Source organism: Schistocerca serialis, chromosome 4, assembly GCF_023864345.2.
Source record: "Schistocerca serialis cubense isolate TAMUIC-IGC-003099 chromosome 4, iqSchSeri2.2, whole genome shotgun sequence".
Lineage (NCBI taxonomy): Eukaryota > Metazoa > Arthropoda > Insecta > Orthoptera > Acrididae > Schistocerca > Schistocerca serialis.
In genome coordinates, this window is record NC_064641.1 from 142,158,356 (window position 1) to 142,185,364 (window position 27,009).

Consider the following 27,009-nt stretch of genomic DNA (forward strand, 5'->3'; position numbering starts at 1 on the left):
ACAGCTGAACCGCCACATCAGACGAGATATCACTGCTAATCATACGGCAGCTGTAGCGCAAATTAAGAGCACGTAAGTACGCAGAGTTTCAGAAAGGACGCTCTGAAACCATTTGCAACAGTCTGTAGCACGTCGAAGTGTTTTAAAATTTTATTTTTGTGGAGGCTCACATCCTCAACTTGTTTTGAGAAGGAAAACATGGTCCACATAGGCGTTATTCTGTTTACTATCTGGGCAATTGGACAGTTTCAACCGTGGGTCATTTTCAAGCACATATTTTAAGCTTCATGTTTCGTTTCACATTATAATACATCTCTGGTACATGTGGACAGATATACATCGTATTTCTGTGCAAATGTGGCACAAAAACAAAACAACGGTGTACGTGATTACTTCCATTAGCCCGCACCGACAGATAAAGGCCAATGGGCGTACTCATTTAGTCTGCTGCGTTATTTCTGTTTTAGGTATGCACAGAAAAACAATATGTTCCTGTCTCCATGTACCAGCGATGTATTACAATGTGAAATGAGTCGTGAAGCTTAAAATACGTGCTTGAAGATTACCTACGGTGGAAACTCCCCAATTGGTCAATCGCTCAAACTGTATCATACTTGGACCATGTTTTCATTCTTAAAACGTACAAGAGTACCTGACACCAGACTTCACCTGACACTGTGTCATTAAGTCGTTCTTTTCTTCCGTTACTTCAAGTGTATGTAATGGCGTCCATGCTGATTCTACACTCCTGGAAACTGAAATAAGAACACCGTGAATTCATTGTCCCAGGAAGGGGAAACTTTATTGACACATTCCTGGGGTCAGATACATCACATGATCACACTGACAGAACCACTGGCACATAGACACAGGCAACAGAGCATGCACAATGTCGGCACTAGTACAGTGTATATCCACCTTTCGCAGCAATGCAGGCTGCTATTCTCCCATGGAGACGATCGTAGAGATGCTGGATGTAGTCCTGTGGAACGGCTTGCCATGCCATTTCCACCTGGCGCCTCAGTTGGACCAGCGTTCGTGCTGGACGTGCAGACCGCGTGAGACGACGCTTCATCCAATCCCAAACATGCTCAATGGGGGACAGATCCGGAGATCTTGCTGGCCAGGGTAGTTGACTTACACCTTCTAGAGCACGTTGGGTGGCACGGGATACATGCGGACGTGCATTGTCCTGTTGGAACAGCAAGTTCCCTTGCCGGTCTAGGAATGGTAGAACGATGGGTTCGATGACGGTTTGGATGTACCGTGCACTATTCAGTGTCCCCTCGACGATCACCAGTGGTGTACGGCCAGTGTAGGAGATTGCTCCCCACACCATGATGCCGGGTGTTGGCCCTGTGTGCCTCAGTCGTATGCAGTCCTGATTGTGGCGCTCACCTGCACGGCGCCAAACACGCATACGACCATCATTGGCATCAAGGCAGAAGCGACTCTCATCGCTGAAGACGACACGTCTCCATTCGTCCCTCCATTCACGCCTGTCGCGACACCACTGGAGGCGGGCTGCACGATGTTGGGGCGTGAGCGGAAGACGGCCTAACGGTGTGCGGGACCGTAGCCCAGCTTCATGGAGATGGTTGCGAATGGTCCTCGCCGATACCCCAGGAGCAACAGTGTCCCTAATTTGCTGGGAAGTGGCGGTGCGGTCTCCTACGGCACTGCGCAGGATCCTACGGTCTTGGCGTGCATCCGTGCGTCGCTGCGGTCCGGTCCCAGGTCGACGGGCACGTGCACCTTCCGCCGACCACTGGCGACAACATCGATGTACTGTGGAGACCTCACGCCCCACGTGTTGAGCAATTCGGCGGTACGTCCACCCGGCCTCCCGCATGCCCACTATACGCCCTCGCTCAAAGTCCGTCAACTGCACATACGGTTCACGTCCACGCTGTCGCGGCATGCTACCAGTGTTAAAGACTGCGATGGAGCTCCGTATGCCACGGCAAACTGGCTGACACTGACGGCGGCGGTGCACAAATGCTGCGCAGCTAGCGCCATTCGACGTCCAACACCGCGGTTCCTGGTGTGTCCGCTGTGCCGTGCGTGAGATCATTGCTTGTACAGCCCTCTCGCAGTGTCCGGAGCAAGTATGGTGGGTCTGACACACCGGTGTCAATGTGTTCTTTTTTCCATTTCCAGGAGTGTATATCCCCTGACATAAAGAGCACGCTCAATACATTTACGCATTGGGGCATAGTGAGTATATACGGGTTTATGGAATACTAGAACAGCTTGGCGAGTGAATTCAGGGCTTGCTGCCAGACATAACTTAACATGTGTCTCTTAACCCAAGTGTGCATACCCTGGGTCCAGTGGACCTAGAGACGGTTTTAAGTATAAATTGCTGTAAGAAAGACTTAAAATTGATCCCTTACCCATCAGAAAGTTTTTTTTTTCAGTACTCAATAACACAGTGCAGGTACTCTTAGAAATCTGTCTCATTAGTCTTAAGTGAAACGTGCATTTTATTCCTTTACCACACATTTACATAACCTGGGTCCGAAGGACACTCTGGTTTAAGCTGGAGTGTCATTAAATTAGAATCGGTTATAATGAATAAAATTTTGTTTTGAAATCACAGAATGCATTATAGGCACACATTCGCATTGTTGTGATTCCAGAAAAGACTTTATTATATATTGCAGCTCTGTTCAGCTGTCAGATAGCGTTATGCCCTGTTGTGTAAGAGAGCTGAACTTTGCAATAGATGGTTACGAGTGTGCGAAGCAATATAATAATGTTGCAGGACTTTGCTATAGAGCACTGTTGAGAATGATGTTCGATACTCATTTGAAGAGAGCTAACACTAAACAATAACGTGAACAGCAGTCCATAGAAGAAGAGAGTACTTAGGTAGAATGTCACCATCTATATTTAAAAAATCGAGCAAGAAAGAAGGTAGGAACGTTTCTGATGTCCAAATTTTTAATCAGTTGTTACTCGATGGGTAACTGGAGATGACGATATCTTTCAGACATGAGTGATGCAGCGGACTAAAGCCGTGAAGCTGTCTCTCAGGGAGTGGCATGCAACTCTTTTCATGAACAATGGAGTAGTGGTAGTGTTTATGATGATGATGATGATGATGATGTAGGTAATAATGCGTATGGGCATTGTCCCAAATTATATGCTATGGAGTAAAACCATTTCCCGCAACACCCCTCTATGCAAAATAAAACACCTGCATAAAATTTAGTGATATTTATGCAAAGACGAGCAAGAGGCATGGTAACTTACATTCCCCAATGATGGTGATTCCTCTGGCCATCGTCAACGGAATTGTGAGATCAACAAACCTAGAGGCCAGAAGAGTTTGTGAACCAAGACAAATAAAGTGGATTGGTGTAACTAGAGAACAAATATTAGCCTTCTCGGAAGTATTGCTTCATGTTGGAGCAGATAAAGGCTGGGATATTCCAATCAGGGAACGTTTTTGGAGAAGTTCTCCAATCCATTATACAGAGCTACAATGTCTGTGAGCCGGTCTGCGGCCATCAGAAGATTCATTGATTCATTAGATTGGATGACTACAGAACAGGAGCGGCTAGTCTATAAACAGATAAGTTTGCTGCTGTATCCTACCTATGGAAAATATTTATAGGACAGTACAGGAAAGTAGTCATACTTAAAATTAACGTTACAATGGATGACCAACTAGGATCATTAGGAACCGTTGTGGATTCCTGCAGTATATGCCAATAAGCCTAGAAAGTATGGAATGAAAATATTCTGGATGTGCGAAGCTAATGGGATCGTGTGTAAAAGAAGACAACCAGGTGAGTCACGCCAGAAAAAGTGGGGCTTGCCACAGAGAAGACCGTTCTAGTAGAGTCAGATATGTTAAAATTGATAGTTATTTTACAAGTGTCCAATTGACGGAGATCTCAAGAACAAAAACGTAACAGTCGATGTAACAATGAGGATGAATAAAGGCGATATTCCGAAGGGGATGAAATATAGCAGTTGTGCACATCTAAATTCAAGCATTCACGAAAGAAATAATACTGGTTAGTTGTTCTTCGAAGAAGAACATATGTCTAACTGTCGTAAGTACCATGCATCATGACAACTCTACGTATGGACAACTCTCAAATAACGTAATTTAGTGGCTTACATATGAGGAATGTGTCCTGCAATTCGTGCCGTACATTTTCTGCGCCCTGTACAGCCTCTAGAATAGTTAATCTCCGAACACATGTCCCACATAAATGCAGACATTTAGACGTACTGTCTGTTCAAAATTGTCGGGACACCAGTATTTCATCGTAAACATCACTACACGTCTAACAGAAGAGTTCAGTGTCTCCGAACGTGCCCTAGTCACTGGATGTCACCTGGGTAACAAAAGCAACAAGGACATTTCACGTCTTCTCTAGCAGTCTATGTCAAACGCTGATGACGTAGCTGTGAAGTCGAAACGCAAAGAAACAACCACAGCTAAAGTGACATCAGGCAGACCTAAAGTACGTTGGGAGAGGGACCGTCGAGCATTGCGGTGGGTGGTAGCAAAAATCGCATGAAATCAGCGGAAGGAATTACTCGTGAGACAAAAATTGCTGTCCGCAGTTGTGTGCGCAGGGAATCAAAAGGAATGCGATGCAACGGCCGAGCACCTCATCAAAAGCCGCGGATTTCTGTCAGAGCTAAGGGACGCCTGGGGTGGTGCAAGGAGCGCAGCGATTGGAAGGTGTGTGACGGGCAGCGAGTGATTTGGAATGACGAAGCACGCTATAATCTGTGGGAATCCTACAGGTTTGGTTTTGGCGAACGGCTAGAGAACATTACTGACATGAGGTGTAGTGCCAACTGTAAAGCTCAGACGAGGTGTATTGTGGTACGGGAGTTTTTTTCCTCGTTAGGGTGTGTTCCCGTTGTTGTTGTTGTTGTTGTGGTCTTCAGTACTGAGACTGGTTTGATGCAGCTCTCCGTGCTACTCTATCCTGTGCAAGCTTCTTCATCTCCCAATACCTACTGCAACGTACATCCTTCTGAATTTGCTTAGTATATTCATCTCTTGGTCTCCCTCTATGATTTTTACCCTCCACGCTGCCCTCAAATACTAAATTGGTGATCCCTTGATGCCTCAGAACGTGTCCTACCAACCCACCCCTTCTTCTTGTCAAGTTGTGCCACAAACTCCTCTTCTCCTCAATTCTATTCAATACCTTCTCATTACTTATATAATCCACCCATCTAATCTTCAGCATTCTTCTGTAGCACCACATTTCGAAAGCTTCTATTCTCTTCTCGTCCAAACTATTTATCGTCCATGTTTCACTTCCATACATGGCTACACTCCATACAAATACTTTCAGAAACGACTTTCAGACACTTAAATCTATACTCGATGTTAACACATTTCTCTTCTTCAGAAACGTTTTTCCCTGCCACTGCCAGTCTATATTTTATATTCTCTCTACTTCGACCATCTTCAGTTATTTTGCTCCCCAAATAGCAAAACTCCTTTACTACTTTAAGTGTCTCATTTCCTAATCTAATTCCCTCAGCATCACCCGACTTAATTCCACTACATTCCATTAACCTCGTTTTGCTTTTGTTGATGTTCATCTTATATGCTCCTTTCAAGACACTATCCATTCCGTTCAACTGCTCTGCCAAGTCGCTTGCTGTCTCTGACAGAATTACAATGTCATCGGTGAACCTCAAAGTTTTTATTTCTTCTCCATGGATTTTAATAGCTACTCCGAATTTTTCTTTTGTTTCCTTTACTGCTTGCTCAATATACGGATTGAATAACATTGGGGAGAGGCTACAAGCCTGTCTCACTCCCTTCCCCACCACCGCATCCCTAAAAACAACGCTGAATGCTGAAGGATATGAACACATTTTAAGCCATGTGTCCTGCATACGCTAGAGGGAACATTTCAAAGACGATGACGGATTTTATGAGCACTAAATGCACACTGTCATAAAGCAGCATGTACTAGACAATGGTCTGCGGACAACAGCGACCGCGAAATGGACCGGCTTCCCTACACAACCCCGCGTCTAACATCATTAGGTAATGTGGTTTAGGGGCTTGAGGAGGAATGAATTGCCATTTCTCCACAGATATTCACACAAACCACTTAAAGTGTCCGCAGCAAAGTTGAAGCCATCATACAGGTGACACGTGGACACTTTCCCTTATTAATGTCGACTAATAGCTGTCCGGATACAATTGATCAGATTGTGTAAATGACTATTCTGGGTGCCATAACAGCCGCATGTACGTATTGTAAAATAATGTTATTCCGTTATAGCCGTTCAGGCAAGAGAAGTTCTCTTTTTAGGTGAAAATTAGAAGACAATAATTTTGGTAAATCTCTCTATTGTTGAAAGTGTATGCACTTTTGCTCATCTGTACGGCAGAAAGGGTCGTCAACAATCGTTCCCTACTCACGGAACACGGTTTCATAGACAACGGGGTGACTTTCGAAATGGCTGGTATCCGCATACTCCGATACTTGTGACAGATTACTAATCGATGACATAAAGGCGAAGACTGGTCCCTAGAAGGACGAGGGAGCAGCGACGCTCGCGTTCCCTGGCGTCCGTAATGTCCACCGCCATTACTGGTTGCATGCGCCTTCCGGCGTCATATACATGCAGATTATCTGATCATTTGTTCTCTGGCGTCACGTGTCGCTTTTATTGAAATGAGTGACGCCTCTCCTTCGGAAGGGAAGGGAAATTAAGCCTCGCACAGCGAGAGAAGCCCGTGCAGTCAACAGCGGGTCTCTAACGACATTTTAAACTTGGCACATTCAAACATTTAGTAGTAACATTGTGCTGTGCACAATAAAAACGACAGTGGAGTTCAACATCTCTTGGAGGTTTGACATGTCTACTGCTTTTGTTGAGATGTCGTCAAATGAATTATCAGCTTGACAACTAACTAAAAATGAAGCAAAACCTCCAGAAACCTTAAATTTCGTAAAAATAAGTGACATGTAGGAGAATGCAAGGTTTCTTATCGAGTTTCGTTAATGAAATCTTCTCCGGTCAGCAACTGAGCCGTGGCGTCGTGTTGTCGCAATATCGGGTCAAATGGTTCAAATGGCTCTGAGCACTATGGGACTTAACATCTGAGGTCATGAGTCTCCTAGACTTAGAACTACTTAAACCTAACTAACCCAAGGATATCACGGAATTCCATGTCCGAGGCAGGATTCAAACCTGCGACCGTAGCGGTCGCATGGTTTCAGACTGAAGCGCCTAGAACCACTCGACCACGGCGGCCGGCGTGTCGCAGTATTCCGACGGGTTTTCTTCTCGTCATCCTTAAGCGAAGACCACAGCTCTGCTGATTACTCGAGGAGATCTCGTCTATAAACCACCTTTTTCGAAACGTGGGCACCGATAGATAATTTGAGTGAATTTGTTTTTCTGTAACTTTGAGTAATAAAAAAACATTATACAGTCCTGCCGGAAACAGAGGGCGCTTGGAACGAGAGTATCGCTCGTGTATCTGAACCAGTCGTGTAACGCGTTTATCTACGGCATAGGTTTGGACAGCTATGGCTTTCACTTAGTGTCGTGGCAGCCTTATGTGCATCGTGGCTGAACACTGGGTATCTGTATGGGGCCTTATCTCGATGTGTGTATTGTGGTTATTTCTCTAACAAGGCACTAGATACTGAGAGAATCAACATGAAACTGCACGTGTGCACAATTATCCATTCTTCATCGCATTACACAAAGCTCTCATCATCGTTATCTGTACTCGTTACAATTGCTCTTATCGCCACGCGGCCAGTGGTTTACCATATACAGAGTGTTCAATTTGAAACAATTAAATTTTGGGTGTAGAGCTACACTACTGGCCATTAAAATTGCTACACCACGAAGATGACGTGCTACAGACGCGAAATTTAACTGACAGGAAGATGATGCTGTGATGTGCAAATGATTAGCTTTTCAGAGCATTCACACAAGGTTGGCGCCGGTGGCGACACCTACAACGTGCTGACATGAGGAATGTTTCGAACAGATTTCTCATACACAAACAGCAGTTGACTGGCGTTGCCTGGTGAAACGTTGTTGTGATGCCTCGTGTAAGGAGGAGCAATGCGTATCATCACGTATCCGACGTTGATAAAGGTCAGATTGTAGCCTACCGCGATTGCTGTTTATCGTATTGCAACATTGCTGCTCGTGTTGGTCGTGATCCAATGACTGTGAGCAGAATATGGAATCTGTGGGTTCAGGAAGGTAATACGGAACGCCGTGCTACATCCCAACGGCCTCGTTTCACTAGGGATCGAGATGACAAGCCTCTTATCCGCATGGCTGTAACGGATCCTGCAGCCACGTCTCGATCCATGAGTCAACAGATGGGGACGTTTGCAAGACAACAGCCATCTGCACGAACAGTTCGACGACGTTTGCAGCAGCATGAACTATCAGCTGGGAGACCATGGTTGCGGTTACCCTTGACGCTGCATCACAGACACGGGCGCCTGCGGTGGTGTACTCAACGACGAACCTGGGTGCACGAATAGCAAAACGTCATTTTTTCTGATGAAACCAGGTTCTGTTTACAGCATCATGATGGTCTCATCCGTGTTTGGCGACATCACCGTTAACGCACATTGGAAGCGTGTATTCGTCATCGCCATACTGGCGTATCACCCGGCTTGATGGTATGGGGTGCCATTGGTTACTCGTCTCGGTCATCTCTTGTTCGCATTTACAGCACTCTGAACAGTGGACGTTACATTTCACATGTGTTACGACCCGTGGCTCTACCGTTCATTCGATCCCTGCGAAACCCTACATTCTAGCTAGATAATGCACGACCGCATGTTGCAGGTCCTGTACGGGCCTTTTTGGATACAGAAAATGTTCGACTGCTGCCCTCGCCAGCACATTCTCCAGATCTCTCACCAATTGAAAACGTCTGGTCAATGGTGGCCGAGCAACTGGCTCGTCACAATACGCCAGTCACTGCTCTTGATGAACTGTGGTATGGTGTTGAAGCTGCATGGGCAGCTGTACCTGTATACGCCATCCAAGCTCTGTTTGACTCAATGCCCAAGAGTATAAAGGCCGTTATTACGGCCATAGGTGGTTGTTGTGCGTACTGATTTCTCAGGATCTATGCACCCAAATTGCGTGAAAATATAATCACATGTCAGTTCTAGTATAATATATTTGTCCAATGAAAACCCGTTTATCATCTGCATTTCTTCTTGGTGTAGTAATTTTAATGGCCAGTAGTGTAATATTAATAAAGGGGGCATCTGTCCGTTATACAACCGGCTACCTCCTAACCGTACCTCCTGCGTGGGCGAGGTCATCTGTATAATTTCAAAAGGGAACTCTCCTTTTTTATTGCCCATTCGGATTCAAGCAAAGAAATTCGTACCTTTTACTCAAATAACTGTTTTCCTTTCGTGGTAGATGGCGCTGTTATCGACAAATATCAAGTGTGCATATTTTTGCTATTAACTACCGACGCATTTGATTCCATATTTCATTTACGATGTAAACGTAAACCTTTGTCTCTGAGAGATGACATGTTTGTACAGTACAAATAATATGCTTAGACAGTGATATTTCTAGCATATGAGCTACTAGTATGGTAACATAGTTTTCTGTTCCCTACGGGGTTAATTATGGTGAGTCCCCAAACCATCGGAATGCTTGATTTCTGTGGCCACTCTCGATCCTGCCGTCAGCATGTCTTATTTCAGTTTGTGTTTCCATCTAACCGCAGTAACTCCCGCACTGGCCACTATGTGGCTACCGGCGGAATACAAACCACAACCATTGTGATAGATAAAATGTCCATGAAGTGATAGTGACATGTACACCTGCCGCGGATACTCACAGAAATCAAGCACCCCAACAGTGAGAGGCAAGGGGGCTCACTGAAATCAAGCACACCAATGGTGAGAGGCAAGGGGACTCATCGAAATGAAGCTAAACAACGGTGAGAGGCAAGGGGACTCACCGCAATCAAGTACCCCAAAATTGTGAGGCAAGGTGACTCAACGAAATGGCTATGAGCATTATGCCACTTAACTTCTGAGGTCATCAGTCGCCTAGAACGTAGAACTAATTAAACCTAACTCACCTAAGGACATCACACACACACATGCCCGAGGCGGGATTCGAACTTGCGACCGTAGTGGTCGCTCGGGTCCAGACTGTAGCGCCTAGAACTGCACGGCCACTTCGGACGGCTCTCAACAAAATCAAGCACCTGAACGGTGAGAGGCAAGGGGCTCACCAAAATCAAGCATCCCAACAGTGAGAGTCAAGGGGCTAACCAAAATCAAGCACTCTGATGGGAACAAGAAACTGTTTCATCTACATCGTTCCTTCTGGATTTTGAAAGTAAATATCAACGTTTAGAACACAAGGGTTTACATTTACATCCTAAAGGAAACGTAGAATGAAATGCCTAGGTTCTTAATTGTAAAAACAGACACATGTGATATTTGTTCATTACAGTGCCATCTACAAGGAATGGAAAATGTTTTGAGTAAACCGTATGTATTTGTTGATGAAGAAATCGAACATTCAATAAAATTGGGGGTTCCTATTTGTAAAATACAAATCTGAACCCATCCACACACGATAGGAGGTTGGCACATAGCTAGGTATATCCCAGACAGATTTCGCCTTTACTAATATTAATTTTTCACCTGGAACACATTTTTTGTATGACGCATTGTTTTCAGAATATTTTGTTGTCTCAAGTTAAAATAAACACCCTGTATAGCGTTACAAGTGAAATGAATAGGTATGTGTGAAATGCAACGAAACTTGTACCGGTTACATTTCTTGATGGACACTCGTAATACCATTTTCGATGAGGAATGATACATTATGGGAACAGATTGGAAGAGATGATTAAAAAAATACTGTGGCTATTTAATGTCAACAGCTATTCCTCTTCTCTTCCTCTGTCACACACACCCACATTATATTCTTTCAAATGTATACAGGGAGAGACCGAACACCACCCACAAAATCTGTGAGGTTGTTACGGGACCTAATATGAGTATAGACAAAAGGGAATTAACGTCATTAGGTGCTACTGGACACTGATTTCACCGTTAATCTGTACACTCAGTTCTTTTATTACAGAGGGCAGCTAACCCTCTGACTGAACGCGCTGAGCTTCCGTGCCGGTCACCACTAGGCTATCCAGACACGCTTGCCCCCGCCTCTATATGGATCATCCTAGCACGCTTCCCGCCAGACGCAAATATTCAACTCATCCACACACTACTGGTAGAGTGCCCCCTGCCATTTATCCTCATTACTAGTGGCATTTCGCTGATACCCGTAAGAGCTCGAGCGTGGTGTGCATCTGCACTGAAGTGATCGATTGGTTGTCCTCAAGTCAGTTATATGTACAGGGTGTAACCCAAATTACGACACAAACAGCAGGGCACATTTCTGACATGTAGATGGACAAATCATGTTATATGAACATGGGTGTAGAAACGCTTTGTTTCCATGTTACAACTCATTTTCTCCAGCTCATTAATCATTGGAAACACACACGAACAGAATGCGCCAGGCAAGTCTTTCTCACACGAGATGTTCAATATGCCGTCCGTGTGCATTGATATATGCATCAACCGGCAAATGTAGTGAATCTCTTATGCACTGATGTATCGTATGGTTTCGCAGCCTTCCGTAATACGAGCACGGTGACTATGAGCAACTTGTATTTGGTTTCCCATACGCAACAGCTCTCAAATGTCCTCAGAGTCAAAGTCAAGTGGAGAGCGTGGAGGCTAGGCTACTGGTCCAGCTGTTGCTATACATATTTCACCGAATTTTTTATTTAGAAGCCGACAGGCATTAACAATTAAATGAGGAGGTGCTCCAACGTGCATGAAGCACATGTTTCGTCGCACCGGTGAAGACTCTGAGAACAGATCAGATAGAATATTCTCTACGAAAGCGTGGTAACTTTGTCCGTTGCGCCCCCGCCCCCCAAACAGTTACAAACAATGTCAGCCCAAACCCTGACCGCAAATTTTTGTTGATGATTTGCTTCAACAGTTGCGTGAGGATTGGCGCCTGCCCACACAAGCCCATTTTGAAAAGTTATGAGTAGTAAAGGAGTTTTTCTATTTGGGGAGAAAAATAACTGATGATGGTCAAAGTAGAAAGGATATAAAATATAGACTGGCAATGGCAAGGAAAGCATTTCTGAAGAAGAGAAATTTGTTAACATCGAGTATTGATTTAAGTGTCAGGAAGTCGTTTCTGAAAGTATTTGTATGTAGTGTAGCCATGTATGGAAGTGGAACATGGACTATAAATAGTTTAGACAAGATGAGAATAGAAGCTTTCGAAATGTGGTGCTACAGAAGAATGCTGAAGATTAGATGGGAGATCACGTAACTAATGAGGAGGTATTGAACAGAATTGGGGAGAAGAGGAGTTTGTGGCACAACTTGACTAGAAGAAGGGATCGATTGGTAGGACATGTTCTGAGGCATCAAGGGATCACCAATTTAGTGCTGGAGGGCAGAGTGGAGGGTAAGAATCGTAGATGGAGACCAAGAGATGAATACACTAAGCAAATTAAGAAGGATGTAGGCTGCAGTAGGTAGTGGGAGTTGAAAAGCTTACACAGGATAAGGTAGCATGGAGAGCTGCATCAAACCAGTCTCATTTCTGAATACCACAACAACAACATGTGTTTCTCATGATTAATGAGTGAGAGAGAATGAGTTGTAACATGGAAACAAAGCGTTGCCAGAGCCATGTTCATACAACATAATGTCTTCGTCTACGTGTGAAGATTGTGTCCTGCAATTTGTCCCGTGCATTTTTGTTACACCCTGTATGTGTTGCCTTCACATATACATTTTGAGTTTTTGGCATTAGGGACCCACGGGCTCCAGTGGCTCGTCATGGAGTGATTGGATTTCGTTTGATTTCTTACCCACATTTATCTTGGTATCGGTACTAAAGTGAAAATATATGGTCATCGGTGCAGACGTCGACGGTATGGGTTATATGTCGTGTTTGCAATCAGAACTGCTCTGGTCTGTTCCGAGATTGTGTTTCCAGCAGTGATACACAGCAGTACTGATACGTTCATTTGGGAAGAGTTGGGCGATATCAATCTCTGGTACGGCTTCACAGAATACAATGACAGAGGGAATTAACGAACGGCGCTCTGCCGAACCTGTTCACGCAGCAGCAACAGACATAGAGTGCCCGAGTCTCATATGAGGTTTGTAGCATTACCCTACGTTTGGTGTTGAACGTTTTAGCGATTGCATGTTATTAGCTCATTCACGGTTGCGAAGGTATTTTGACGAAAACCGAAGCCCGTGGGTTCCTTATACAAAAATGAAACTATCCACGAACAACCTTCACAATGTGGAGTTAGGATTCAATTGTTATGAATGACATGTACATTTGATCTCTGCAGCTTGCGGAAATTGTACACTACTGGCCATTAAAATTGCTATACCAATAAGAAATGCAGATGATAAACGGGTATTCATTGGACAAATATTTTATACTAGAAATGACATGTTATTACATTTTCACGCAATTTGGGTGCATAGACCCCGAGAAATCAGTAGCCAGAACAACCACCTCTGGCCGTAATAACGGCCTTGATACGCCTGGGCATTGAGTCAAACAGAGCTTGGATGGCGTGTACAGGTACAGCTGCCCACGCAGCTTCAACACCATATCACAGTTCATCAAGAGTAGTGACTGGCGTATTGTGACGAGCCAGTAGCTCGGCCACCATTGACCAGACGTTTTAAGTTGGCGAGAGATCTGAAGAATGAGCTGGCCAGGGCAGCAGTCGAACATTTTCTGTATCCAGAAAGGCGCGTACAGGACCTGCAACATGCGGTCGTGCATTATCTTGCTGGAATGTAGGGTTTCGCAGGGATCGAATGAGGGGTAGAGCCACGGGTCGTAACACATGTGAAATGTAACGTCCACTGTTCAGGGTGCTGTAAATGCGAACAAGAGATGACCGAGACGTGTAACCAATGGCACCCCATACCATCAAACCGGGTGATACGCCAGTATGGCGATGACGAATACACGCTTCCAATGTGCGTTCACCGCGATGTCACCAAACGCGGATACGACCATCAAGATGCTGTAAACAGAACCTGGATTCATCCGAAAAAATGACGTTTTACCATTCGTGTACCCTTGTTCGTCGTTGGTTCCACCATCACAGTCGCTCCTGTCTGTGATGCAGCGTCAAGGGTAACTGCAGCCATGGTCGCCGAACTGATATTCCATGCTTCTGCAAACGTCGTCGAACTGTTCGTGCAGATGATTGTTGTCTTGCAAACGTCTGTTGACTCAGGGATCTAGACGTGACTGCACGATGCGTAACAGCCATGCGGATAAGATGCCTGCCATCTCGACTGCTAGTGATACGAGGCAGTTGGGATCCAGCACGGCGTTCCGTATTACCCTCCTGAACCCACCGATTCCATATTCTGCTAACAGTCATTGGATCTCGACCAACGCGAGCAGCAATTTGGCGATACGGTAAACCGCAATCGCGATAGGCTACAATCCGACCTTTATCCAAGTCGGAAACCTTATGGTATACATTTCTCCTCCTTACACGAGGCATCACAACAACGTTTTACCAGGCAACGCCGGTCAACTGCTGTTTGAGTATGAGAAATCGGTTGGAAGCTTTCCTCATTTCAGTATGTTGTAGGTGTCGCCACCGGCGACAGCCTTTCGAGAATGCTCTGAAAAGCTAATCATTTGCATATCACAGCATCTTCTTCCTGTCGGCTAAATTTCGCGTCTGTAGCACGTCATCTTCGTGGTGTAGCAATTTTAATGGCCAGTAATGTAAATATGTCATATTATTAAATAATTGTTCGGCGAAAGCTGTTTTTCTATTGTATTTTGTTTCACCTGACTTGTTTCTGGCGTTGCACATCATCAGTGGTATCTGAATTACACTAAAGACACATATTTGTAATAATAAGTTACTTATAGTGTGTCTTGCAGAATTTCATGTACTTGTAATCTTTCAGTTCAGTGTAATTCGACTCACCTTATGTGTAATGATTTCTAGCGTATCCCAATTATATATTACGAAACACAAAGAAGGTTTAAAAATCTTGTGAAACTAACTGACACGACCCTGTCTTCGTTTAGTACACAGTTAGAAGAACAAAACCACATGGCGAGAGTCATGTCTATCTGTCTAACATATTGCCGAAAAATTTTGTGGGAGAAACAGAATTTTTCCCATGAACAGCGAAACACTTAATTTTAAACGAATAGATCGATCTAAGAAACAAAAATGAATTTTCCAAAATTCCTTTACTGACTACATATATAATCGCGTAATCGTGTTATTACATGAAAATTACGAAACGTTGTCACTGGGATACGCTAGAAAACATTATGTATAAGGCAAGTCGAATTACAATCAAGCGAAAAATTACTGATACACAAGAATTTACAACGTATGCTGTAAGTTATTCTGAGAAATATGTGATGATGGACAACACCCGGAATTAGTTCGGTGAAATAAAATACTACCACGAAACAGCTTTTGTCAAACAATTAATTAACCTGACCAACTATTTACAAATTCACCTCATACATTTCTTTCAAGAGTATAGTTATTTCTGTAGCAGTGCGGCTTAAGTATTTTAATATCGCCATGGAGAAAACATTGTGCCGCAGAATTGATAATGCTAAAATTACTACGAACAAAAACATGGAAAGAAAGAGCCAAAATTAGAATAAAGGCAATAGCGATTTTCTTAAACGAAATGTTCTTTTATTATTCTTCGTATTTCAGTTTGTTTAATCATTGTCGTACCTAGTCTGGCTAGGTAAGTCTATCGAACGGCGTTCTTGACTAAAAAGTTATCGATTAACTTACCACCTCAATTTCTGGTAAAATGCCACGCTTTCGATTACTACTTCATTTCCATCGTCAAACTGGCGAGGTTCTCATTTTGTTTGATTGGGTAGATGACGTCATGATGACAGGACGAAGATAGTGCCCTCTGTATTCAAAGATTAGGTTTGCGCTCTCCCTCCAACGTGGCTTGCAGCGTCACAACTCATTATTATCGGCAGTGTAAATTATTCCTCCGTACCGGTTTTTTTAATCAAGTGTACGTTTCCATGCATTGCTTAGTTAATGTCGCTATTGAAGTTGTTATTACACAGTCTAATTTTGACTGTTTCCCTAATCACAAAGTCCCAAGTGATCGACGCATGAGGTAGAATTCTCGTATGTTTTAACATAATCTTGTATATCTTTATTAGACTGTCCTCGTTCGATTTATCAAAACTTCTGTTCTTAAGATACCACCGATGTTCGACGTAACGATGGACAGCAGTTCGTACAGACTCTTTCGCATAACTGTTGTCATACATACGATGGATGTTATAAACCTCTGGCAGTCTTGGGCTGAGTTTATCTTTAACACGTCCTTTACTTTTCCTGCGTATCAATATTTCAGATTTAGATCACAAAGGAATATTCTACATATTTCACTTGCACTTGTGTACGTATGCAATTTTATTAGCTTTCTACATCTACATCCATACTCCGCAAGCCACCTGACGGTGTATGGCAGAGGGTACTTTGAGTACCTCTATCGGTTCTCCCTTCTGTAATTTAGAAGATAATTGTTAAATAAAACTTCCTGTGAGAATGAGCCCGTCAGGTAGCTGTGGAGCGCACAGCAGTCTCCTTTAAAAATGAAAATGATGTATGTTGATAAAGGAGGGAGTGTGAGAAATTTTTTCGGTTAGGTAGTAGTGGTCCAGTACCTTAAATATAGCCTATGAAATGTGATTCATTAACCTTCAAATAGAATGAATATGCCGTACAAAGGAACCGGGTGGAGGTGGATAACACGGTGTTCCACCTATCTCGATAGTCTGTAAGCAGAATCCCCCATGATGATTTCAAATTTTTGTCATGTGCAATGAGGATTTCGTACCGGAACTGAAAGAGATTCTGCGTATCATCCCCTTAACACATTGGTCCAAAGGGGAATGAGGACGATGAACATGTGGACAAGTTGTGGATGACGAACGAGACCAATATTTACCTTACTGTTTTCGGGAATGAAAGTGCTTCAGAGAGGTGAAAAAAGTGTTACCAGTTTCATCAAGCGTGTCTGTCAGACCTTATAGCTTCTAAAATGATGAGGTTATCACACATTTACGCTTTCAGATTAGAGTGTTGATATGCTACAATTATTACTGTATGCATATTACATGATACTGAGTCGGGCTACGCAATGTGTTCAAAGATAATGCATCAATTAAAGAACAATAAAGGGGAGGAGCTTACACTGCTGACTGGAAGAATGTTCTGACAGAGAGAGTTGTCTGCTACCGATTGGGCGTAGCTCGTTTATATAGTTGAGACATGAAAGCTCGCAGGAGGCAAGCGACAGCGATTTTATTACAATGTAATACTGTAATAGAGCTGAATAGATCGCTTCAAAACATCATAGAGCTGGTGAAAACTGACTTTATCACTCAAATTACTTACTTCACGAGTTTCAGATATATTTCCATCTTCAGCGTAAAGCTTAGATTTATACGTCAAGCGAATCTCACTTTTTACGAACAAAGGTTCACGCTGTTTGTCCTCGAAGCTAAGGACTGGAATTTATGCTAGCCGTAATTAGGAACCACACTATTAACTAAATTCTTCCTGTTAAACACAATTCTCAGTTGACTTGCTAGCACTTCTCTTCAAAAGATGTACAGGAGTTCAGCCTCCGTAATTGCCCAGCTTGGCACCAAGCAGTTCGCTTGCGGTTTTAAGTCCAAGCATTACGCTGAAGTAACAAATATCTGATGATGGAAATAAATTCGAAACCCCTCAAGTGAGCGATTTGAGTAGTCAAGTGATTTTTCAACGGCTCTATGAATTTTATGAATCCACTTATTCAGTTCCAATACAGTACCACGTTAAAATAACTCGGTTACTGCGGTATTAAGGCTCACTATCACATGGCATCTGTTCAGTCTGTACTAACGCAAAGTTTTTTGTTGTCTTTATTACAGTTGCGATTGGACTACCCCGGTATTTACACAAGAAGCGCTGTACATGTTCTGCTGTTTTACAGTGGTTTACTCACATTAGCTCCTCTCCGGGATTTGCTCGAACCAGTGGCGTCTGGACCGAGCCGTCGAATACAGCGCCGCCCTCACCTGCCGACAAGAAGTCACGTCGTCAGTAGAGGTTAACATGAAGAAGTTATATACGCAAGGAAAAATATAAACAATAGTACAGAAGATACAGGCACAATAACAAGGTATCTAAATGTGCACACTAAGGCAGCATTGTTTCGCGGGGAGAACAGCATCGTTGTTTTATAATTTTATGAAAAAACACATTCTACATCACGTTTTTCTTTTATTTAGCTGTAATTACGAGTTTCGGGTGAATTAGCCTATTTTCAGATAAAAAGTAGAATAAATAAGAACAAAACCATTCATTATTCTCTATCATCTAATTATTTACAGTGGTACGTGAAAGACATATGTAAATAAATATAACATGGTACCCAAAATAAGGAAGATGTTTGCTATAGGAATGGCGCCATCTCGTGGCTCGGTACGACTGAGAATTCACCGTAAGCGCCGCGATTATATCGGGTGGTTTTAATAAAAACTTTCCCTATTTAACACGTTATAACGAGGAAGCTAATTACCGTATATGTCCCAGACTTGTTAGCATTAATGTCAAGGACACGGAGATGACAAATAATGAAAGAATCATTTCAACTGAAATACCTTTAATATACTGCTGCCATACAACATACCATTACATACCGGTTACATTACTCTACAAAAGAGGCTCAATACGGCGCCCATCAGTCTGTGTGTTCACCTCACTCGTCAGAGAAAAATTAGCTTCATCTGTCCATAGGATGGTCCAGAGCCAGCCTTCGTCAACTTCAGTCCTTGGGTGAATGTGGAGAGCGAGGGCAACACGTCGTTGTGCGTCCTGTGGTGCGAGCTGCTGTACAATATGGATCTTCTACATATACCATTTGAGAATGGTTCTAAGCACCTTCTGTACAGTGGACAACGGGATGTTCAACTGTCGTGACACAGCACGTGCACTGCCTAACGTGCAGCGTTGTCTGCCATATCAACGGCGATATCATCAACGACCTGTGGTTCAACCGGTAGTCGGCCTCTTTCCGGAGCAACGGCCAGTTCTCCAGTTCATTCGAACTTCTTCATCATGCTCCGCACAGCAGGTGGAGAAAGAGGACCCTATAGTAATCTTTTCAGCCGGCGATATTCTGGAAGTGCAGCTGCAGCATTACTGTTGTTTTGATAAGACAGCTTCACCAGTAATGCGCTGTTCCTTTTGTCCATGCTCATGCTGACACGTCAATAAGTGCATTGCCACTGATTAGGTGTGTGAGACTGTGAATCACGATGACTGATAACAGCACTTGGTGGCCACAGATGGAACTGGACGGTGGCGCTGTGACGAGTGGAAATCATGCACTCCATACTCTGGACCTCATTGTTACCAAGTTTGGCAATCGTGCAGTAATTACTTTCTCTTTATAACGTGTTAAATAAGGACAGTTTAATTATAACCACTCGGTACATGACAGTACGTCAGAGCTTTAGCATTAATATCTCTATAAAATGTTTAGTAGTGAATCATGTAGAGAGTTTTGCTAACACATTTATTGCAAAGGTTAAAATATGAATAAAGGATACCACACTATAGCAAGTAAGAATAGGAGCCTACCGTTTTACTGTTCTGCAATTTGGTTATAAGGTCTGCCAAAGGCATCTATCTTCACTAAAATGTCAAACAAACTGCTTAATTTCGCTATTATAGGACGATTCCAACATTACAGAATGAATATAACTAAAACACAAATCTACATAAAATTTAAAAACATCATTGCCATTGTGTCATGAGCATCAATGTAGGTTTCTATTTCCATAGATGAAACACATATAAATGTATCAGTTGTTCCCTTCCAAAGAGGTTAGCGGGCACTGCTGCAGTTGTGGATCTGCCGGCGGTGAAGACATATTTGTGTATTACTACAAACAGCTTAGGCGATAGACTCTTCTAGGTTTCCAGACAGAATTACATTTCTATTCAGTGTCTTCTAAATGATCGAAGTTCCCACACCTCTGCTGGAATCTTCAGGAACTTCTGTTGTTCAACTAACCGTTAACATTAGAAGATCCTGAAGAAGATGCCACCGAAAGGGTCGAATCGTCGATTGTGTAGAAGAAATTGAGGAGAAAAATAACGTGGCCTAACAACCTAGAAGAGATTACCTTCAATGCAGACTCAAAGTGGATAAGGTTTCGCATTTTCTGGAAGTCGTATTTAATGTTGGTAGGGTTCGTATTAGGCACATACAGTTAAATTAAAAAAAGAATGTGATCTGTAGTGTTATGATTATACAGTCTACAGGTGTGTATTATACAGTGGAATGTCATGTTCATTTCTTGTCGATGTGCGAAGTTGTCTGTCAGTCTGACGTCTATCTTCCACTCGGTATGAGTCAACAGATGTACGTTAATAACATAGCAACGACTTTCCTGAGAAGCGGATCGATGTATTTACTACACGCCCTTTATTGCTGTTCGCTCTAAAGCAACCGAGACGTTTCGTTATTGTTCTACATCGCATACACAGAAAAACATCCCGTATTTCGTGCTTATGCTAAAAGGAAATCGATAATAAAAGAAGTTAGGTTTAGTACTAAAAAATAGAACAAAGGAGTAATTGTAATTGACTCTAGAATAATTTGTACTAATTAAAGTGCCGGATGACTATATGTCACTCCAATAGCTATTCTTACTACATAATCTGTATGTAGTTAGAGGTGGTAATACATAAAAACCAAAGAAAACTTGTTTGATTGGAAACAATATTTCTTCGAAAGGACTGCTGTATGTGACACGTCTCTGGTAACATTTCTGCTTCTGTTGGAGCCCTTTCGTGAGGCGCTCCAAGATTTAAGTCTCTCAACTAACTTTTTAAGCAAATGAAACTATAGGATTCCAGAAACCGTTTCAATTCTGAAACGTCTGTGATGTATACATGCAGACTGAAGCCACGGATGAAAATTTGTACTCGGGTCTCCTGTTCACTAGGCAGATGCGCAAACCGCTACGCCACCCTGGTACGTACCTTACATTGATGGTTCGTATTGCCGAAGATAGCGACATATAATTAGAGTTGGTGTGGGATTCAGCTTGCTCTAGCAACAAAAGGATGCATCAAAATTTTGAATGTATTCACTCCAAAATTTCGTACGGAATGCTGCACTGAATATGTTACATTACTAACTATTGTAAGGAGACTCAAACTGATCTTAATCTCATAACACACAATAGCCGAGCGAGGTGGCGCAGTGGTTAGCACACTGCATTCGAATTCGGGAGGACAACGGTTTTATCCCTCGTCCGGCCATCCTGATTTAGGTTTTCCGTGATTTCCCTAAATCGCTCCAGGCAAAGGCCGGGATGGTTACTTTGAAAGGGCACGGCCGACATCCTTCCCGAATCTCCCCTAATCTGATGAGACCGATGACCTCGCTGTCTGTCTCCTCCCCCAAACAACCCAACTCCAACCCAACACACATCGATTCTCGAATCCATTTATTCGTTGCACTACGCACATACTTGCAGAAAGGGAGTTGTTAACAGCATCTTTCACCTGACCAATTTTTACTGAAAGTGCAGGCTTAACCAGTGCAGACTTAACCAGTCTCCGTAGCCGAAATCGGTGAGTAAGGTAAGTTTGTACCGCGGCGCCCGACTCTGAGGGAGGAAATGTGTAGGCGTATTGTTTGTCATGGAGAAGAAGTAAAAACTTTGAGGTTCGCCGATGACATTGTAATTCTGTCAGAGACAGCAAAGGACTTGGAAGAGCTGTTGAACGGAATGGACAGTGTCTTGAAAGGAGGATATAAGATGAACATCAACAAAAGCAAAACGAGGATAATGGAATGTGGTCAAATTAAATCAGGTGATGCTGAGGGAATTAGATTAGGAAATGAGACACTTAAAGTAGTAAAGGAGTTTAGCTAGTTAGGAAGCAAAATAACTGATGATGGTCGAAGTAGAGAGGATATAAAATGTAGACTGGCAATGGGAAGGAAAGCGTTTCTGAAGAAGAGAAATTTGTTAACATCGAGTATAGATTTAAGCGTCAGGAAGCCGTTTCTGAAAGTATTTGTATGGAGTGTAGCCATGTATGGAAGTGAAACATGGACGATAACTAGTTTGGACAAAAAGAGAATAGAAGCTTTCGAAATGTGGTGCTACAGAAGAATGCTGAAGATAAGGTGGGTAGATCACGGAACTAATGAGGAAGTATTGAACAGAATTGGGGAGAAGAGAAGTTTGTGGCACAACTTGACTAGAAGAAGGGATCGGTTGGTAGGACATGTTTTGAGTCATCAAGTGACCACAAATTTAGCATTGGAGGGCACCGTGGAGGGTAAAAATCGTAGAGGGAGACCAAGAGATGAATACACTAAGCAGATTTAGAAGGATGCACATTGCAGTAGGTACTCGGAGATGAAGGAGCTTGCACAGGATAGAGTAGCATGGAGAGCTGCATCAAACCAGTCTCAGGACTGAAGACCACAACAACAATAACATTGTTTGTCATCAGCAGATTTTGTGTCAATGTCGTGGGTTAAATTCCAAACGGCTGTTTGCCGGATGTTTACAAGATATTCGTCAGTCCTTGTGGTATTGTTCTACAAGGAGATTAGGAAAGACGATCAGGGCTTAACAGTGCCGTGCAACTTTAATTACTAAACTTGTTATTTCAAACCACTGCGAAAAACAGAAAGCGATATCCCTGGCAAATTTGGAAATATCTCAGTTTCTCGAGTTAGGTGACTCACTCACAACGTGTTTATGTAGAAAACGCCCTCTTACGCGAACCGTCTTTTCCGAATGTGAGGAAAGATAAGCTCTGCTGTTTAAGGTGTTGTAAGTAGACTGTTTAGGTTTTCTTATTGGTAACGCCACGTAGCGCCCTGTGTGAAAACCACTGGCTGTGCTGTGTGCAGTCTGTGGCTAGTTTGCATTGTTGTCTGCCACTGTAGTGTTGGGCAGCTGGATGTTAACAGCGCGTAGCGTTGCGCAGTCGGAGGTGAGCCGCCAGCAGTGGTGGATGTGGGAAGTGAGATGGCGGATTTTTGAGAGCGGATGATCTGGACGTGTGTCCATCAGAGGCAGTACATTTGTAAGACTGGATGTCATGAACTGATGTATAATATAACCTTTGAACAATATTTAGGTAAATAAATTGTTTGTTCTGTATCGAAATCTTTCTTTTGCTAACTGTGCCTATCAGTAGTTAGTGCCTTCAGTAGTTTGAATCTTTTATTTAGCTGGCAGTAGTGGCGCTCGCTGTATTGCAGTAGTTCGAATAACGAAGATTTTTGTGAGGTAAGTGATTTGTGAAACGTATAGGTTAATGTTAGTCTGGGCCATTCTTTTGTAGGGATTTTTGAAAGTCAGATTGCGTTGCGCTAAAAATATTGTGCGTCAGTTTAAGCACAGTCATGTGTAATTGTTCAAAGGGGACGTTTCATATGTCGACTCTTAGCCGAGGATACCTCACTGGAATCTTCTCATTTTTTCTTGTAGTTTGTGTAATTAGTGTAGCTTTTGTTTATTGCTAGTGCGTGATTGTAAAAAGAATCTCCTTTGTAGTTGCAGTCTTTCATTGTTGTAAAGTAAAACAGTTGTGGAATGCATGTAGATTTGCACCAAGTATTTCGCAGCTGCGCTTGCGATTAACTAGATATTATTTTCAGTGCTATGTTAATGTTTTTTTTTTATTTTTGCTCTTCAAATTGTGCTTTTCTGTGTTATCGTGTGAAATATTGTGACAATTATGGCGTGTGAATAACGTAATAATAGGCTCCGAAGTAAACTGAGAAATGAGAGTGAAAACGAAAGCAGTGTGTTAGAGCCACCGTGTAATGAATTAACTAATGTTCAACATAGTAATTTGGTAATTGTGCATAGGGAAATGGAGCGGGCGCCAAACAATGGTGTAGACAGTGAAACAATTAGTGAACAGGAAAGCATTATCGATCGATCGGTCGGCAACCGCCCGCCTCAGCGATCGGGAATGACAGGACACAATCTTGCAAATACTACAGATTCAGGTTTTGGGTCCTCACCGTTTTCTCAAATAAGTCAAGACACATTTTCTGCTTGTCAAAATGTGAATGTTGCCGGTGCAACTTCACTGCCGAAAAGCACTGAGGAACATGTGTCAGACACCAGTGCATTGTTATTACAGTTAATGCAACAAATGGGACAAAGGCTACAAAAGTTAGACACAATGGGACAAAATCTTCAAACGTTACACACAATGGAACAACACCAGAGACAAACACAGCAACAGTTAGACGCAATGGAACAAAAGCTTCAAAAGTTAGACTCAGTGGAACATACGCTTGAACAAACACATGAAGATTTAACTACTGAGTTACATAAAATAGAATCGAAATTTAAAAAAGTCTGTAATGACGTAGAAACACAAATTTGTGAGCGTTTCCAACCTATTTTTTTGCGGCATGAAAATACATTACAGAATCACAAAGCAGCCATAAAAGGACTGCAAACTATTGTTCATGAAAATCATGAGACCTTGCAGGCTGGCCGGCCGAAGTGGCCGAGCGGTTCTGGTGCTGCAGTCTGGAACCGCGCGACCGCTACGGTCGCAGGTTCGAATCCCGCCTCGGGCATGGATGTGTGTGATGTCCTTAGGTTGGTTAGGTTTAACTAGTTCTAAGTTCTAGGGGACTAATGACGTCGCAGTTGAGTCCCATAGTGCTCAGAGCCATTTGAACCATTTATTATTATTTGAACCTTGCAGGCTAAAATTGACTCAGTTGCATCTACCGATTCGGTTACGCAACTTGCAAAAACTCAGGAAAACTTAAAGGACACAGTAGATACGATTTCAACACAAATGGACACTCTGAAAATTGGTTCAGAAAAACACACTCAGGAAATAAGTACACTATCGGAGAAAGTAGCCGAACTATCGGATCAGTTCACTAACTTATCTGCAAAGGTAGATGATGATCTGACTGACACAAGACCTGTAGCCATCACTGACACAGAAGAGTATGAACAAATTAAGAAATTCAAACAAAATAAGAATCAAATTAATACGTAACACAAAAGAGAAATCCGGGAAGCACAAGATCAGTTGGCGCAAGTAATACAAAAATTACGTATTTCAGAGGACACTCGCGCTCCAACACGAGAAGAGGGACTTAGAAATACGGAAAAACCACAAAACAATAACACAGGGCATTTCGGAAATTATGAAAGAAATTGGCAAGGTGCACCGAATTTTGAGATGGTACCGCCGACACGACGTAACAATGACCGATATGCTACTCGCCGACACGATGATTTTGACTATAAGCTGTTCATTACTACACGTAAATTCAAAACATGTAAGAATTCTGGCAACGACATTCATCCACAAGCGTGGCTCCATCAATTCTCTCATAGTTTTCCTCCCAACTGGTCATTAGAGCACAGATTAGAATTTATGTGTGGCTACTTAGAGAATGAACCAGCTGAGTGAATGCGATCGGTCACTCACGATTGTCACAGTGAAGGAGAATTTTGTCATGCCTTCGTCTCAGCATATTGGTCTCAAGCTACACAAGACCGATTAAAACATAGCATCATAATGATGAAACATTTCGAACAATCTGAATTTTCCAGTCTTGTGAAATATTTTGAAGACATGTTGCACAAGAATCAGTACCTGTCAAACCCAGACAGCCCCTCAGAACTCATCCGCATTTGCTTAATCAAATTACCTGAACAATTACGACATATTATTTTGGCAGGACGCTGCAAAGACGACATTGAAGCTTTTCAGGGACTCTTACAAGAATTAGAAATTGACATGACAATCGCGGAACGCGAAAACAGGAACACAACAATTACAGGTCACATCCGTCGCAATTCCGCGATGAAAGAAATAATAACTGGACACGACAAGGCTATTCTCACAACACAAATCGTGACCAAAACAGACACCACCCGTATGACAACCGTTAGCGTAGTAGTAATAATTGCAGGGAAAGATCACCTCTCCATGGTAGTGACTATCACAGAGACAATCAGAGAAACAGACAATATGGTAACCAAAATAATTATTATCAAGGGAGACAGAATAGACGCAACGGTCCAGCGCACAGTTACGATTCAGGGAGAAATTCTACACCACGTGACCGACAAGAAAGAAACTATGGAATCTACCGACATGACGACAGACGATATGATCGTAACGACAGACCTGAATTGCATCAGAACTGGCGGGATTCAAACAGGGCAGGGCCTTCTCGACAAGGTGAATTTGTAGAAGTTAGGTCTCCAAATCCCAATAACGACGCGTGCCATCAAAGAGACAATAGGCAATGACTCATACCACTGGCAGCCATAAAACGTACTTATGAAACTGACGACACAGCTGGAGTAGCTAGTAATTACGTAAAAATGGAAGACATTAGGGACATCTTACTCCAGGAATACGACGTAAAACATAACAACATTGCACATCCTGTGATTCACATTACAGGAAATGACGTAAAATTTACGGCAGTACTTCACTCTGGCAGTCCCATTTCAGCAATTAGTGAAACAGCCCTTAGCAAATGCAACAAATCGAACGATTTCCCCACACTTCCGTTACGTAAGATTAAATTACAAGGTGCAATCTTTGGAAAAAGGGTAGATGTACTCCAACAAACCAACTTATAATTCATTTGTCAAAGCCACAGCTTCTGTATGAACTTTCTTATGGTTCCATTATTGTCAACGGAAATTATATTGGGAGTAGACTTTTTGAATGAATACAAAGCAATCTTAAACTTTCACAATGCTGAAATAAGTTTAGAGAAAGAAGGTAAGTCAATACCTTTGAAATTTGAAGATTAGCTCTCAAACCAT

The 27,009-nt window shown here is 42.8% G+C and overlaps 1 protein-coding gene across 1 annotated transcript in view; it reads right to left on the reverse strand.

The window, feature by feature from the left end:
- Positions 1-27,009, reverse strand: part of LOC126474160 (delta-sarcoglycan) — a 469,148-nt gene that overhangs the window by 32,090 nt on the left and 410,049 nt on the right. The window contains exon 6 of the mRNA XM_050101616.1: positions 18,135-18,207. Within this exon, the coding sequence (XP_049957573.1) occupies positions 18,135-18,207 (73 nt within the window). The remainder of the gene's footprint in view (positions 1-18,134; positions 18,208-27,009) is intronic.